Genomic DNA, 17994 nt, shown 5'->3' on the forward strand with positions numbered 1-17994 from the left:
CAAGCCGTCAACTCAATGGCTCCCTTCCCCATTCCAATCTAGGAAAGCTAGCAGGGAAAGGCTGGATATAAGCACACCTGGTATCACAGGGGACGAGAGACTGCCCAGAGTTCAGCAGGCAGGCTCAGCTTCTGGTCTTTTAGCACCTAAGGCAAAAAATTACATTGCATAGCCATATGCTTTCCTCCCATTATGGTGGGCCCTTCTTCCACTACTTGGGCTGCGGTCCTCATCACGATGCGTGTTCTTGTTGGGATCCTCACCTCCAGCCTACTCCTCTCTGTGAAAACTAGCTCCCGTGTCCCATCTGCTGATATTGCCAAATTCTGGCAATAACCGTAACAACATCTACAGTGTAATTCTATGCTTGTCTACTGCATTTGAAGTACAGTGGTACCTCGGGTTAAGAACTTAACTCGTTCTGGAGGTCCGTTCTTAACCTGAAACTGTTCTTAACCTGAGGCTAATGGGGCCTCCTGCTGCCGCCGCGCTGCAATTTCTGTTCTCATCCTGAAGCAAAGTTCTTAACCCGAGGTACTATTTCTGGGTTAGCGGAGTCTGTAACCTGAAGCGTATGTAACCTGAAGCGTCTGTAACCAGAGGTACCACTGTATTTCTGGTATTTCACCTTATTGAAATAATTCTTGGCAGCCCTGTGGGGCCCTCCCCCATCCTGTTTGGCTGCCGTCCGAAGCATAGTTACTTGAAAAGCTCAGTTAATAACGTTCATGTTCACGTTCAATAGCATTCATGACAAAGAAAATGTGTGTAGGTTTGATTTTTGTATACTCAGCTTTGCCATGAATTCTCCAGGTGTTAAAGGTCTATTAGGTCCAGCTGCGGATAACTCTGGGGTTGCGGCGCTCATCTCGCTTTACTGGCTGGCATACAGCTTCCAGGTCATGTGGCCAGCATGACTAAGCCGCTTCTGGCGAAACCAGAGCAGCGCATAGAAACGCCATTTACCTTCCCGCCGGAGCGGTACCTATTTATCTACTTGTACTTTGACGTGCTTTCAAACTACTAGGTTAGCAGGAGCAGGGACCAAGCAACGGGAGCTCACCCCATAGCGGGGATTCAAACCGCCGACCTTCCAATTGGTTCAAGTCACATCAAGCTTGCCCCAAAGATTCAGAACTATCTCAGAGCTTCACAAGGGTGTTTTGACATTTTCCTGCAACCCAGTTTGATATACGTTTGTTTTCTCCAACCAACCCGCCCCCCCGGCAAGCTCTACATAAGTGGAAAATGCCCAGCATAGAGAAGTAGCTCTATATGTGCTCTCTATGCGTTTCCTTTGACAGGAAACGATTTTAACCACATTTTACTTCCAGTAATGTGGAGGTACAGTGGGCCTACCTTATCAAAGGCAAAAACGCACAGAGGGGAACCCCCAGAACTGCTCCCAATCTCATGAGGTGGTGGGTTGCTTACCTGGTGCAACGGAGGGAGGGAATATAAATAAATGGGACAGCAGAGAATGGTTTTCCATTAACCTATTTGCTTCTCCCTGCCGACTAAAGCAAGCACATCTGGTTAAGGGATGAAGCTCCCCAAGTTGGCAAGTAAAGGGTGGACTTATGGTACACATCAGGGGAGATCCAGGGCTGATTCCACCTCACTTGGCCCAAGCCCTTGGCCCAAGATCCTCCTGAACTGATCTGACTTTGGGTTTGGCTGAATCCAGTGCACAGCCCTGCTAGTTACCTCCAAAGATTCCTGGTGGAAGAGATACTCCCCCTATGTGGATTTTGGGAAATGCTGTCAAGAGATCTCTATTGGCTTGTGCTGGGGAAGGCATAGATCCGGGTTAAAAAACAGACCCAAACTCCTTTCCCAAATCACTGGAGTGCCCCGGGGAAATGATTCACTGAGAACAGGGCCAGTCCACCCATGAGGTACAGGCATCCGGCAGGATTTCCCCCCCACCCCAACGGGACCAGCACCCACCCTTGCCGCCACATGATCCCAGTAAGCGAGGCTTGCAGAGTGGGGAGGGTGGTACCAGAGCCGTAGCTAGGTGATCTTGCGCCCCTGGCAGAACTGTCCAGATTGCGCCCCCAAATTAGCTCTTCTTTCCGCCTCCACTCTAACCCTCCCCCCCCATTCAATTCACCCTCTATTAAAAACCTTTTCTTATGAGGCAATAATCAATATTTTTATTTATGGACATATTTTTAAGCCAATTTTGTGTGCCCTCTTGCCTGCGCCCCTTGGGGGGGCCCACCTCACCACCCCCTAAGTACAGCCCTGGGCGGCACCTTCCTATTTTTCCTCAGGTGGCCAAACAGGCCCCTGCCATCATAAGAAAAGATCTCCCCACCTTTCTAAAGTTCTGGACACAGAGCCGTCTTTCCCATAGGGCTTAGTGGTGCATCGTGCCAGGGCCTCTCAGGCGCACCCCAGCAAGTGGGGGAGCTGTGGGGCTTTGCCGGTGGCCTCCCCTTTCCCTGCAACCATAAGGCTGGCGGGCGTGCAGCTTCCCTCCCAAGTCTCTGCGGGGATCGTTCTCCTCCCGAGGAAGCTTGGGAGGGGCGCAACTTCACTCCCAAGCCTCTGTGGGGATTGCTCTCCCGCAGCAGCATGGGGGAGAGTTGCACCCCCCCAATGGCTGGCAGTGCGCAGCTACGACCACCCCAACACTATCCATGGTAATTTGGGGGCGCAGGGTGGATATTTGCGCCTCAGAGCTGCATCTGCAAAAGACAGCCCTGTCCGGGCATTTACCCAGGCAGCCTGGTTTCGTTTCGGGAGAGAGGAATCCAGGAAAACTGCAGCTGCAGCTACTCTGTGGGTGTCCCAGGTGTGGGGCAGACAGCTTTCCCAGATGAGAAACAATATCCCTGAGGTCAGGCGGAACCCCACTTCCTTGATCTATCTGGTCTAGGCTGAGTTTCAGTTTATTCGCTCTCATCCAGCTGTATTACTGACCTCAGACACTTGTTCGACAGCCTTCTTAAAACAGCCCCCCGGGGTGGGGGAATTGGCTCAGGGCAGCAGGGCACACAAGGGATACTTTAAATTTTATTCCACCGGGCCATTTCCTTGCTCACTGAAGCTGCTAAAAGTCTCACAGGGGATGATGGAGGGAGGGAGGGACTTGATACAACACAGACTATTGGCACAACGCAAATAAAGACTATTAAAATTATTTATTAAGCTTATAGTTAAAGCTAGCGTGGTTAAGAGTGTTGGACTAGGACTAGGACTAGGACTTGAAGCTCCGGACTTGGGCATAAAGCTCACTGGGTGAACTTAGGCTCACTGCCTCTCAGCCTAACCTGCCTCACCGGGTTGTCGTGGTGATTAAATGGCAGGGAGAACCATGTAGCTCCTTGGAGGAAAAACTGGAACATAAATGCAATAATTGAATAAATAAAATGAAATGAAAATTTCATGGACTAGAGTTCCACTCCATCATATGCATAATTATCCTTCATTGGATCCACAATGAAGTGGATCCACATTATGCCAGAATAAAATCGGTCCAGTATATCTGAAGGAGCATCTCCACCCCCATCGTTCTGCCCGGACACTGAGGTCCAGCTCCGAGGGCCTTCTGGAGGTTCCCTCGCTGCAAGAAGCCAAGTTACAGGGAACCAGGCAGAGGGCCTTCTCGGTAGTGGCACCCACCCTGTGGAACGCCCTCCCACCAGATGTCAAAGAGAAAAACAACGACCAGACTTTTGGAAGACATCTGAAGGCAGCCCTGTTGAGGGAAGCTTTTAATGTTTAATAGACTATTGTGTTTTAATATTCTGTTGGAAGCTGCCCAGAATGGGCGGGGTATAAATAATAAATTATTATTATTAATATTATTAAATTGCCAGCCTTTAACATTTTGCCAGCCTTTAACTTCTGTCTGCAAAATGCCTTATGAGAACTTTGCCCTGAAAGGCAAGTCAGATATATTTAAGCTAAGTTTATAAGAGGCTACACGACTGGTTTTTTTTCTTGCTATGAAAATGGGCATAATATGGATGTCTTTCCCTCCTGTGGGACAAATATCAACTGGCAGGGGGCACTGAGCTGGGAGAATTCATTGAATCCCCTTCCCTTCTTCTGGTGCTACTGCTCCAGGCTAACTAACCCTTATTTACAGCCTCGTGGTGTTTTACACACACACACACACACACACACACACACACACACACACACGGAGATCTAGTCATGGGTCTTCCTGGTTGCATATTTTGTCCTTCAGAAATGATACGGAAAGAAGCCCACGGTACACATATCTAACACCTAACCTAACTGATCTGCCGAGACAATAAATCAGATCAAGCCAGAAGGTTTTCACATTTTTATTGTAAAGCTTTGGGAGGGCTAATTACAGTGGAGTTTGTCATCTGACAGCTCAGCAAACAAACAGAATGGAAGAGAACAGAAAAGGGCTCACGAGGTGTCATGCTCACTGTTCCAAACAAAAAGGATTACAAGGGAATCAATTGTGCTCATGGCGCCTGGGGAGAACGAAGCCCCGGGCCCAAAGCCTTCCCAGTGCAAGGGGAATGCATCACATTGAGAGCAATACAACCTTAGCAAGAGAGGCAGCGCCTAAACATAGGTCACCATCTGAAAAATAGTTGGGTACTCTTTATTCTGCCGTAGGATTCCTCCTTTTAGAAAAAGCTACACCTGCATGTACATAAAACTGTACAAAAAACAAGGCATCACAAGCAAGGAACTGAAATCTCATATAAATAGAACCAACACGAAGAGCTACAAAGGGGTCACTTGGCTCCATCTTACACAGCTGGCCTGTGCCTGGCCTCCCACCTTTGGTTTTACCCCTGGCTTGTCCTAGTGCAGTGCTCAAAAGTGTCCTTCCCTCCCCCCTCGCCCTTCAATGTGCTTGTCTAGCCCAGGACCCTTGAGCTCCTCCTCCTTCCCCACCCCATCTCTGCGCACATAGGCTCTCTCCTTCTGGCTTTGACTTGTGCAAAATGAGCTTCTCCTGGTGGCACCTGGGCTCTTGGAGATGGCCTGCACCACCCTGTGGCACCTCCCTATTCTGTGGCCTTTCAGCCCAATGGCACTACCGCTGTCCCCCCAAAACATCCTCACCTCTTCTGCCGCACACGGGAGGCAGCTATGTCTTGAACGTGGTTTTCCTCATGGTTTTCCTTCATGGGACCAGAGACCAAGCCCCCTTCTCTTTCCTCCCTCTGCCTTCTTTTATCCGATTTTCCAGGGGCAAACCAAGAGGGAAGAGGTGGAAGACTTTACACACACACACACACACACACACACTCACACCATGTCAGATACCATCAGATACACCAGTGTGGATTGATCCAGCCTGTCATTCACATTCACGTATCGGCCTTTGCCTAACTGAGAAGGGGACAAGCAACTCTAACCTGCTTGGTACATGCTCATTTTGCTCCACGGAGCGCTGTGGCAAATGCATCCAAGGATGGGAGCAGCGTTCGGCTGAGGGCAGCCTTAAAATGCCCGTTGTCAAGTGAAAGGCCTGGGCTTTTCCATTGTGTTCTTTTTGCTTTCTTTCAGCAGGCCCAACTTATGGACAGGCCTATTTGAATGTCCCATTCCATAGGCATTTTTATTATTATTATTATTATTAAAAATGAAATAAGGTAACCTTACCTGGGAACCACAGGTATTCTCTGGTGAGTGAGCCTGGCTCCCATCTATGCCTTCCACAGCAGGGAAGTACTAATATGGAAGAGCAAGAGGGTCCTGCCCCCTCTCCACCTTAGAGTGGCACTTTAAAGTGTCTGGAAAGGACAATGTATGGTTCAGGATGGGTGGCTGAAATCCCTTTGATCCCTGGGCAGAGCAGATATAAGCTTGTGTTTGAGTGGGTATGGAAAGAACAGCCGTTTCCAGCTCCTTTGAGGTCAAAGCTCACCACTGGCCACCCAGCCTCTTGGTACCAGAATAAAAAGGTAGTCCAAGGCGCCCCCTACCATCTGTGAGTTGCTTCTGGACCAGCCCTGAGTCTCAGAGAGTGTAGGCAAAAGACCAGGAAAGTCCTTTGCTCTCGTGCAGACTGCAAGTCACCAGGGATCGCAAATGGAGGACTCTAGTACTCCAGACACCTAATTCTCTGGTTGGTGGCAGCCGTTGAAGGAAGCTGCTTGTTTGCTCTGTTCTGCACTTTGGTGTCACCAATGCCGATGGTCAGAAGATGATAGTTTAGCAACCTACTTGGCGGGAGCCAGATGACACAATGGGACAAGAGGGTCCTGTAAAGCTTCTGGCTCTGGCCTGGCTGTTCAGTCTGAGGAACTTGGAGACTGTCCCTCCCCACCTACCTGCTTCCAGACTGTCAGCCCGGACACACACGCACACACACACAACTGTACCACAAAAGCTAAGGAGAAGTATCCCTGCAGATACCACGAGGTGCTTCCCCCCCTTCTCCCCAGATCCATGCAACAGAGAAAGTTGAACAGAGACACAGCAAAGGGTGACGACCAGTCTGCCTCCTGCAGCCCAGCTAAGAAGAACACATCCATGACCCATGGCAAAATGTGGGGAGGGGGCAGGGTCTATGGGCACCAGAAGAACCAAGTCCAATGCAGGGACCAAGAGGGCTGAGCCGGGCCCAAGAAGTATCAGTGGTCAGGTGAACAGAGGTCCCACACTGGAGTTTGTACCAATGAATGTTGTGCGGGACAAACAGTTGTATCCTCCATTGCCATGTAGATTGGAGTGAAGCCCCACCGCTCACAGGGTGGACAGGTTGATGGGCAGGGATGGCCACGAGCTCTTGGCTATATGGAGCCAGGTCCAATTAAGTCAGGACACCTACGAGCAACTGAAGAACCAAGTTACTTGAGCAGCCCATGGGTGGCTGGAGGTGGAAGAGTGCCCCTCGCCCAATTGGGGCTGGTCTTTTCACCCATCCAAGGGGACAACCCACTGCGGGGATCAATGCTTCCAAGGGTAGTTCCATTATTTGTTATAGGGCCCTGCTGGAACCACGATACCACCAGAGAGTTCCTATGTGGCTAAACCTGTGGCACCCAAAGAGAACATTGGAGCCCTTGAGGCTGGCTCTCTGGTCTCAAGGCAGAGGGAGGGAGGGGGGTGACTCCAGCATACAGAGGCCTCGTGGCCCCCAATGTGACCCTGAGTCAAAGCTCCATTCACAAAGGCAATGGTGGCTTACAGGCAGACTTTTCAAAGGCCGGGATCATGGCGCTGGGGCCCAGTGACCCCATGGGAGTTCCCTGCCTCGCGTGAGGCAGAAGAGATACTGGGAAGTTAGGGGGTTGGACGTCTCTTCCACCTTTCCAGCTGGCCTTAGCTCCACTGTCCAGGGGGCAGGGGCAAAGGAGGACCAGATGGAAGCCACAACCAGCAGCTCTAAGGCTCCTCCTCCTCCTCACATGTGACGAGAAGAGTTGCTGAAGTCTGGAAAGAGATTGGGGTTGAAAGCTCTGCAATGCCCTTCCGCCCAGTCCTGGCGACCGGCCAGAGCTCTCCCCTCACCAGCCAGTGCCCCATCCTTTTTACACTGTGGAAGGCGAGGGTGGGCTGCTTGGAAGCACTTGCTCCCATGTGCTCTTCTGTGTGGTGAAAGATTCAAGCTGGAAATTGCTCCCTGTGGTTTTGTTTTGTTTCAAAGTCTTTTTGTTTCAAGGACAATAAAACTTCTGATCAGGCAGGACGCAAATGTCATTCCTAAGATTCATATTTACAGGAGTCTACAGTAACAAGAGAGGCAGCTTTTCCCCCTGGACCTGTGCCAGGTGCCCTTGGCCCTGTGCCCAATGGACTCCACCAAGTCTACGTGGACCTTTGGTAACTCAGCCCTTCCCCCCACCCCCAGCCCTGAAGCCATGAGGCCAAGACCTCTTCGCTACGTTCCTCTCTCCCTCTTTCCAGGCATCTAGGGACCACTCTACTGAGAGCTTGGTAATTCATGTTGACATCGGTTCTCTTGCCCTGGGAGCAATGAGTTCATAAAAAAGTGTTCCTGTGCCCAGGGCCTGGGCAAGGCATTCTCACCTGGCAGGCACAGAACCACCAATGCGAGCGATAAAGCATCACAGTTTGAAAAGTCCCTTCTTTTTATTCTTCTTTGAAATCCAGACACTGGTCTGAGGTGTTTCACAGGCACCTTCCATGGTCCTCTTCATCTCACAGGTAGATCTCCCGCTTGGCAGTTTGGGACGACGGTGTGGTGGCTGCCTGGAAGTCCGAGGTCTGGGTCAGAGGGATTTCCTCCATGGGGGAGTCCTTGCAGGGCTCATGGCTACTGTTGGAGAAGGCACTGTACGTGGGGAGCAGGTGGAGGTTAGCCATTTTGGTGTTGCGCTCTTCTGAGAGTCTGGGGCTGCCATTCCCAACTTGTTCTTGACTCCCTCTGTCTTGATAAGGCACAAATGTGGAGAGTTTGAGGGCGTTCTTGGGCCTCCGGCTTGGAGAGGACTGACCTGGCATCCAGCAGGTGTCAGAGTGACCAAACTCTGTGCATTCCCGGGTGCAGTTCCCTGTCATGGCTACGTCAGGCAGAGGCCGGAGATCTGCACAACACAACAACAACAACAACAATAAAAAGGAAGGAGAGGGAAGAGGATTAAACATGCATAGAGACACAGTGCGCAGTGTGAGAAGCTGCTATGGCCAAACTTCAGGCAAATCATGCCTGGGAGTACACACCCTTAGGAGCCATCTTCCTCACCAGTCCTTTCCATTATTGCAGCGTTGCATTCCTCACAGAAGAAGTACCAGAAGTGAGGACTGGAGCAGAGGCAGAGATGGGGGAGCACAACTGGTTCAGACACTCTGGGCACAGAAGCCTGGGGGTGTGTGGCACCACTAGGATGCAGAATGCAAGGCGAGAGGGTGCCAAATTTTGGTGCTGCGCAGGGCACCGCTGAAAGTTGAGGACCCAAGGTCTGCAACGGACTAGAGAGTCAAGCAAAGCACTAGTCCTCATGGGTTAGGTGAGTTGTATTACTATAAAGGTAAAGGGACCCCTGACCATTAGGTCCAGTCATGGCCGACTCTGGGGTTGCAGCGCTCATCTCGCTTTATTGGCCGAGGGAGCCGGCGTACAGCTTCCGGGTCATGTGGCCAGCATGACTAAGCTGCTTCTGGCGAACCAGAGCAGCGCACGGAAACGCCGTTTACCTTTCCGCCGGAGTGGTACCTATTTATCTACTTGCACTTTGACGTGCTTTTGAACTGCTAGGTTGGCAGGAGCAGGGACAGAGCAATGGGAGCTCACCCGGTCGCGGGGATTCGAACCGCCAACCTTCTGATCGGCAAGTCCTAGGCTCTGTGGTTTAACCCACAGCGCCACCCGTTTCCCATTGTATTACTATATGCCAGGCAAAAAGACTGAGGCCTGGTCCAGACAACAGAATGAGGCTGGACTGATATATAACCGAGTCCAGATGGGGCAAAATGAATGCTAACACTTCAGACTGTAGAAGAGGGATCAGATGTGTGACTACTCTTCTACATTAGGAAAATCTTTACATGCAGAAAACACAGCAAAGGAGAGAAAAGGCTAGAGAGAAAATTTCTCCCGAAAGGTTTTGCTTTTTTACCTGCAGATATATATATTTTTAAAAAATTGGCATTCCTCCCACTTACAGTCTGAAATGGCTATACAGTCTACCTCCTCCAGGATTCTTTCATCTTATTTACCTTCACGTGCAAACCAAGCCTATAGCTTAGGCCAGTCTAAAGAACTCTGTCTTTCTGTTTACCTCTGGTTTGGTTTGGTTTTTTGCACATGTGCGTATGCACAAACATACCCCCGAACCCACACCCTACAGGATCGTAGTACCAGTTTTCATTTCAGCCAGATTTCCTTTATTTGCCAGCAGAGCCCACCTCTCCTTCCCAAGGGGGCACCTGCGCACCAAAAACCAGCGGCCGCTCCCCAAGGTGGCAGCTGCTCCTCTGCCTAGGCTACAGCTGACGTGGACATAGGAAAAAAAACACATATACCCACATTTTTCGCTCTATAAGATGCAGCAGACCACAAGGCGCACCTAGTTTTTGGAGGAGGAAAACAAGAAAAAAAATATTCCGAATCTCAGAAGCCAGAATAGCAACAGGGATTGCTGCACAGTGAAAGCAGCAATCCCTCTTGCTGTTCTGGCTTCTGGGATAGCTGCGTAGCCTGCATTCGCTCCATAAGATGAACACACATTTCCCCTTAATTTTTAGGAGGGAAAAGTGAGTCTTATAGAGCAAAAAATACGGTATATGTATGTTGCGATGAGAATATTTCCATGCACAGAACTGAACCCTAGATGCCTAAGTACTTGCAAGGCACCTCACTAGTATTTGGTACAGAGGCTGGAGTGGAACTTCAACTAGGGAAACCTGGATTCAGCTCCCGCTCAGCTGTGAAGGCTGCCAGGGGACTTGGACAGTCATTCTGTCCCATGCTGGCCTATCTCGCAGGGATGCCTAGATGGAAAAGAAAAAGTAGCTCAGACTACTTAAATAAATTATGTTTCTGCTTTTTGGTGTTTATTGCTTCTGCCCAACTGTAGCTGTTTGGGCCAAAGGTGCATAACAGATCTCTCGCCATGCTTTTATAACAAGAATTTTTCACTGGGGAAGGGCATTTTTAATCATGCAAAGAGGAGGGCTTAGCCTTCCATTAAAATAAAACCCACACTACGAAGCAATATTGTGATAAGTGTACTTTAATTTAAATGTGATTTTTTAAAAAAATAGTATTTACATTTAAATAAAAACATCCAGATTTCCAAAATAGTAACTGCACGCCCAAGTTGATATTTTCTGCATTCTGCGCCATGTGACTTTCCAGCCATGGATGCTTCTCCCTCCCTCCCTCCCTCCCTCCCGCTGCCCCCCTCAGAAACCTCACTGCTTTGTGAAGCTTCAGTGGAGGGGGATTTGCTGTGTTTGGTTTTTTCAAATGATTCCATCACCTGCAATTGCTTGCCTTTACTAAGAAGGGGCACATAATGGGTGAGGTGGGCCAAGGGAAGCAGGCTGGACAAACAGAAAAGTGGCGACACTTTGAGCTCACTAGAAGGCAATTCACAAGGGCTGGAGGAGGAGAATTCCCCACTACTATACATGCTTAAAAATAACCTGCAATATCTCTATTTATGGGCCCATTCCTGCAAGCTTAGACACCGATTATCCACTCTAATTATTGTGTCTACCAATTAAGGAAGGACAAGTCAGTCTAAGATATTGTGTGTGCGTGCATGTTTCTCTGTGTATCTTATGGAAGTTTGCCCTGTCCCACTTTAAAGTTGCCCTAACAACTTGTAAAAGGCTATAAAATACTGGTGTGTTGCAGACTGCAGGCAGATACACAAATAAAATAAAATAAAATAAAATAAAATAAAATAAATAAAATAAAATAAAATAAAATAAAATAAAATAAAATAAAATTCTGCCACCCATCCTGAGCACTCCAATGCTAGCTTTGCTAATGTCCCCTAAGGCTTATGCTTATGCTTACCAGGAAATCGTGTTACAGCTATACTTCTGAATGCTCCACTGGTTCACTGCTTTGCCTGAAGGGATCACGTGGATCACCTTTCCTGCCCTCCCACATAACCACGCCCAAAATGCCAAGACTGATTCCTCTTGCCCATTGGCATTTGTGATATATACTATAATCGCTGCATAGGATTCACACAGATGGGGAAGCAGACTAAAACACTTCAATGAATAAGCAAATCAATGAAGAACAATAAAGATGGAAATCATGAGCTGAGCTCAGCCACCTCCCTTTCCCTTTGCTTTCCGTCACCCAGAGATTCCAGCAACAACAGAGGGAAGAAAAAGCAAAGGGACTGGATAATATATCTGCAGGGAGACTCAGAACATGCCAGTATCCTCCCTTCCTTAGCTTTTGAAATTGCATCAGCTGTCGCCTGTTGCACTCTTTGCCCCCAAGAGCATGCGTTTCCCCAAGTCGTGCAGCACTGAACGTTTCTGTTTGGTTTTGCCCCATTTTTGGTAGCAGCAAAGCGGAAGCACCTCCCTCTCTCGCTCTCTCTCTCTCCGCATTCCACCCACGCCAGTTTGCCAGCAGTGCCCTTGTTCCATCTCCCAATGCTGCCTCCCAAAACATCTCCATGCTGCTCCAAGCGGGGCTGGGCTTCCTAGAGCCCCACGTCCATTGCCTCCCCGCAACCCTCTCAAGGCGTGTGTGGGATTCGTAGGTCCCTGCGCCCACCACTCTCTCCCTGGAAAGCCATGCACACCTACCTGGGCACAGAGCCCCCTTCACAGTCTGCTCCATTCAGGGGACACTAATGAGGAGCAGAAAAAGGAGGAGAGGGTCACTCAGGATCAGGGCCGGATTTAGGTTGGATGAGGCCCTAAGCTAATGAAGGTCACGGGGCCCTTTCTATGTCCAGCTGTCCTTTGTCAACAACAAATTGTCGCTGCTTTTTGTGTTGAATATATGCTATATGGTCATTTGTGGACCTAATGGGTATCAAATGCCACTTGCCACTGTTGCTGTATATAGGTTTTATTTTCTTTGCTTTTTATCTTATATTTTGGAAATGTACATCCAGTTTTTTCTTTCCTTTAATTTTTTGGGGGGTCCCAAGAGAGTGGGGCCCTAAGCTATAGCTTGTTTAGCTCATACGTAAATCCGGAACTGCTCAGGATACAGCCCCACTCTCAACTCCCTAAGCGTTCACTGTCCCACCTATCCATCCAGCCATCCCATGGGGCTTTCACCACCAAAGAAGGGCAATGCTATCTCTCTGAGACCTGATCCTGGCCTCCCCCAGAAACAGCCAGTTCTGGAACCCATGAGTATTCTGATTCATATCAACACCTTTTACAGTCTTCTCCCCCCCCCCACCTTCCAAATTGACAAAGTTTGTGCTCCTAACCTGCATTTTCACACATCGAATCCCAAACTGTGGGCCAGGCACATTTGTGTAAAGATTAGAGGGATGCACTAGGCCAGGGGAGACCCAAACTAACAGGCAAATTAAGCAGCTGAACAGATTGAGCAGCAGGGAAAGCAGACAGCACAGACCACTCTGCCCTTTGAGCTAACAGATTCAAAGGTCCCAAGGAAACTACTGTATTTTTTGCTCTATAAGACTCACTTTTTTCCTCCTAAAAAGTAAGGGGAAATGTGTGTGTGTGTCTTATGGAGCGAATGCAGGCTGCGCAGCTATCCCAGAAGCCAGAACAGCAAGAGGGATTGCTGCTTTCACTGCGCAGCGATCCCTCTTGCTGTTCTGGCTTCTGAGATTCAGAATATTTTTTTTCTTGTTTCCCTCCTCCAAAAACTAGGTGCGTCTTGTGGTCTGGTGCGTCTTATAGAGCGAAAAATACGGTAATTCAATAAAAACAGGCATGCAGGTGGAAAGGCACCTGGGGCGTGAGCCTAAGAACCAGGGCCAAGGCTTGTGAATCCAGGATCAGCAAGAAGGAGTTCCAGACTTCGTGGGAGCTGAGAAGTTGTTCCAACAAGTATTCACACCCACCAGCCAAGCTTTAAAGCTGAGGTGGGGTGCAGTCCTTACTCATGAGAATCTCTCCTTGCAGGTCTTGCCTCCAAGCAGGTGCTACATCTAGATGGTTGGGTCTCCTGCCTCCCCATAGGTGCTGCCTTCCCCTGGGAGAGAGCGCTGGACCGGCCTCCACCTCTACCTCCTGCTCAGTCACCCCAGGCTGTGGCTCAGAGCCCTCCCCAGACTCCGACAGCACTCTTTCCCCCACATGAAGCGGGGAAGAGGGTGGAACTCCTGTCTCAACTTTGGGGCCGTACGTGTTTGGAGAGAGGGAAAGGCTTCCATCCAGGGGCATACGAAGTGGGAGGCGGGCTGCCCCGGGTGCCACTCTGGGGGTGTGTGTGACAAGATGGCTCCTGCCCTCCCCCCGATGTAGAACGGCCAAGGGCGCATGGCGTCCGTACGGGCTGACGTTCTCTCGCACCATCCGTATGGGCTACCTCTTGCACGACGACTGCACAGGCTGCCGCGCGTGCGCACTCCATACAGGATGCGACACATGCACAGTCCGTACAGGCTGCCACTTGCACGATGACTGTACAGGCTGTTGCATGAGCAGCATCCCATATGGACTGTGCATGTGCTGCATCCTGTATGGAGTGCGCATGTGCAGCAGCCCGTGTGGTCGTCGTGCAAGAGGCAGCCCGTACGGATGCCCGTATGAGATGGTGCAAGAGAGCCGCACATGCGCAATACGTACGGGCTACCCTGCCCCGGGTGCCAGAGAGGGTTCCTCCGCCACTGCTTCCATCTCCTCCAACCTCTGACTCAGCTCCCTCCTGAGTCTGCCATCCGGGTCTGAGCTCGTCGGTACTAAGATTGTAACGACATGGTTGGGTCTTGCAAAGCACCCTCAGATTTCCACAGGGACCTTAGAAGTTTCTATTGGGAAAGAGCAGCTAGTGATTGTTTATTTGAGGCCCCCTTATGAGACATTCTGCTACTGTTCTTTAATTTTTTTTTTATTAAAGATTTTCTTGATTTACAAAAGTGTTTGCAATGTCTCTCTCTTGTATTCCCCCCCCCCATGTAACATTTTTACAAATCAGTTTCATTTGTTGAGACATTAGGAAGAAAAGGGGGAAAGAGGTGGAGGGGGGAAAGATAGGTGGGGGTGAGGTCGGGTGGCGATGTTTCTATTTTACTTACTATATGTAGGGTTTGGTGTCAGTGTTGCTTGCGCAGGTTCTTTGCTGTTCGCTTGTGTTCCTTTGGTGGTGAGAGGTTGGGGTTGGCCTAGGGTGTGGTTATTCATTTGTGGTTGGCTGTGGTGATCTTTGTTTTCGTGTGTGAGTGGGGTGGGTGGGTGTTTTGGATCAGGTTAGCCATATTGATTTGTATGCTGTTGGTGGGTTTTTGTCGTCTTATTGGGCTGTGTATGTGATAAAGGGGAGCCATACCAGGGTGAAGGCGTCTTCTTCTATTTGTCCCCGTGTTGGTTTCAGTTTATTGGTTAATTTTTCTAGTAGGGCTGTTTCCCATACTATTTGGTACCATTGGTCCATGCTTACTTCTGACAGGTCCCTCCAGTGTCTGGCTATGATGCTTACATTCTGCTACTGTTGACATCTATTACTGCCCGCACCGGTGCAGAACATTTGGTGATGCCTTTCCTGAAAGCACCTTTCCCCCAGTGTTTGTTTCAAAGCATTTACTGCTAATGAGCTTTTCCTTTAATGTGCAGTGTGCAATTACATTTTTTTGCATTTATTCCCTGACAGAATAAGCATCAAAGAACTCAAAGTAAGCAGGATGTTCATCAATGGAACTTCCTGCCACTGTAGAGCAGGCAGTGAGATTGCTGTAGGAACTTACATGTATTGATGCTGCTAATGTTTGTTTTGCATTTGCAGCAGGAGGGACCCGTAAAAGGAAAACGCCGCAGCTGGAAACAATATATTCCCTAAGCCCAGAGCTAGGAATAATAGCTAGCTAGTAGAGTTGGAAGGGGTCCTGAGGGTCATCTAGTCCAACCCCCTGCAATGCAATAATCTCAACTAAAGCATCGTTGACAGATGGCCATCCCATCTCTGCTTAAAAGCCACCAAGGAAGGTGAGTGCACCACCTTCTGAGTCCATTCAACTGTTGAACACCTCTTACTGTCAGAAAGTTCCTCCTGATGTTTAGCTGGAATCTCTTTTCTTGTAACTTAAAGCCATTGGTTGGAGTCCTACCCTCCAGAGCAGGAGTGCTCCATCTTCCATGTGACAACTCTTAATATATTTAGTGATGGCTATCCTATCTCCTCTCAGTCCCCTCTTCTCCAGGCGAAACGTACCCAGATCCCTCAACCGTTCCTCATAAGGCTTGGTTTCCAGACCTTTGATCATTTTGGTTGCCCTCCCTACCTCAGATTCAGAAGCATTTCAGGGAAAAGATTTGGAGGTAAATGCAGCAGGCAACAGGCCTGCAAACAGATCCCCAGTGAAGGAATTGGAAAAGGCCTGTAAGGCATTGGAATTAATGGGGCTAAGCTAGTCATGTCGATTCATTTCAGTGGGTTTACTCTGAGTAGAAATAACATTGGCTACAACCCAAAGGTTTCAGGCATTGGATAATCAGTGGTTAAGATAGAAGGAGAGAGCATGCAGGTGGTGCAAAACAAAGACAGATTGTTTCAATTGTTTCTACTGCCTTGACGCCAACCCATTAAGGGACAATACCCAAGGACAGGTATTAAATCTCCCTTCTCTCTTGGCAAGCAAGCCTAGCAAAACCCTCAGGGTCTCCCTGCTTCTCCATCTTCTGTTTCCAGCCTAATCATGTCTCTCTTTCTTCCCCTTGCTATTGTGAGTTCTTCCCTCCTTAGATGGCATCACCTCCAAATCTCAGATCCATCTTTCCTCACGGTCTATAGCAACCCACTGGAATTTCAGGCTGGCAGGCAAAGAGTGCACTTTGCAGCAGATCTGTGCCACAGAATGCTTTGTATGTCTGCTCAGGATTAAGTCCCACTATGTTCAGTGTGGGGGCTTCTTCCTTGGTAAGTGTATTTGGAATATTCAGTAATGGGATTTGTATAGTTTGAAGGATATAAACACTATTGACACAAAGAGAGCATAATTAATGGAGCAGTCCAATAGAGAAGTCTATGCTTTTGGTTCCGGATCCAAATCAACAAGAAGCAAGGGGTGGTACCAAAGGGGGTCTACTAATGTTTGGTTGCCCAAAGAACTACAACAACCTGGAGCCAACCCTTCCATTCATCTTAGAAGCTTGGCTACATGTTTACTATGATGGTTCACCTGAGAACAGGGACTCCTCCGAAGTTATTTTCTGCAAATACTACAGCACAGTAAGTGGAAATGCAAAATGTGAAAACTTTGCAAAGAGGATGCTTCTGTGCAGGAGCTGAAGTCCAGCTACTCATTAAGAATTCACTATATAGCTGACAAAGGTCCGTATAGTTAAAGCTATGGTTATCCCAGTAGTGATGTATGAAAGTGAGAGCTGGACCATAAAGAAGGCTGATCGCCAAAGAATTGATGCTTTTGAATTATGGTGCTGGAGGAGACTCTTGAGAGTTCCATGAACTGTAAGAAGTTCAAATCTATCCATTCTGAAGGAAATCAGCCCTGAGTGCTCACTGGAAGGACAGATCCTGAGGCTGAGGCTCTAATACTTTGGCCACCTCGTGAGAAAAGAAGACTCCCTGGAAAAGACCCTGATGTTGGGAAAGATGGAGGGCACAAGGAGAAGGAGACAACACAGGACGAGATGGTTGGACAGTGTTCTCGAAGCCACAAACATGAGTTTGACCAAACTGCGGGAGGCAGTGGAAGACAGGAGTGCCTGGCGTGCTCTGGTCCATGGGGTCAAGAAGAGTCGGACACGACTAAACAACAGCAACTTATAGTTCTTATAGTGCAATGGTATACAGATTCATGCGTACATTACTGTACTATGGTGTGTGGATAAAAAGAGTAAACAATATTATTATTGTGATTTTGTTGATGTATCTTTATGTTACTTCAAAGCTACATTGGGAGGATTTGTATCCTGATATAAATAAATGTAATGAAAAATAAATGGACAGGGTATATTGAATTTCGACAGGTATTTTGTCCAATTTCATTCCCCTCCCCAGAGCTTACATGTAGGGAATTTTTACGTGAGGAAGTATCCAAAAATATGATCCTTTCCAGCCCCCATCTGCAATCTGATGTTTTACTGAGAGTAAACCCATTGAAATTAATGAACATGGCTTAACTTAGGCCCATGAACTTCAACAAGTGAGTCTACTTTAAGTAAAACTTAGTTGAATATCACCCGGTGTCTAGAATTCTACCACCCAATTCTATCAAAATGGTTTGCGAAACTTGCAGAATGGCTCAAAAATGTTGTTCTTCAAGATATTCTGAAGGTCTGAGGGAAACCAGTTGGAGCTGTCAGCTATGGATTTTTGGTGGACATAAAATACCTGGACTTGCTTAGTGAATAAAATCATCAAACGAGGGACTTATCCTTTTTCCTTATGTTACATTATGTTAGGTACATTTAAGGCAGCACCTTAAATCCAGC

General features: G+C 48.5%; 1 protein-coding gene across 4 annotated transcripts in view; it reads right to left on the reverse strand.

Moving 5' to 3' along the window:
- Positions 1-4288: 4288 nt before the first annotated feature.
- PCDH1 (protocadherin 1) overlaps positions 4289-17994 on the reverse strand; it is an 80515-nt gene continuing 66809 nt past the window's right edge. For 3 of the 4 annotated variants that reach the window (XM_081014657.1, XM_081014655.1, XM_081014656.1), the window contains exon 5: positions 4289-8501. In XM_081014657.1, the coding sequence (XP_080870783.1) occupies positions 8116-8501 (386 nt within the window). In that variant the 3' untranslated portion in view covers positions 4289-8115. Of the gene's footprint in view, positions 8502-12198; positions 12243-17994 lie in introns of all 4 variants that reach the window. The other variant, XM_081014658.1, reaches the window with a different exon arrangement.

This window comes from Podarcis pityusensis (genome assembly GCF_964106645.2).
Source record: "Podarcis pityusensis genome assembly, chromosome: 7".
Lineage (NCBI taxonomy): Eukaryota > Metazoa > Chordata > Lepidosauria > Squamata > Lacertidae > Podarcis > Podarcis pityusensis.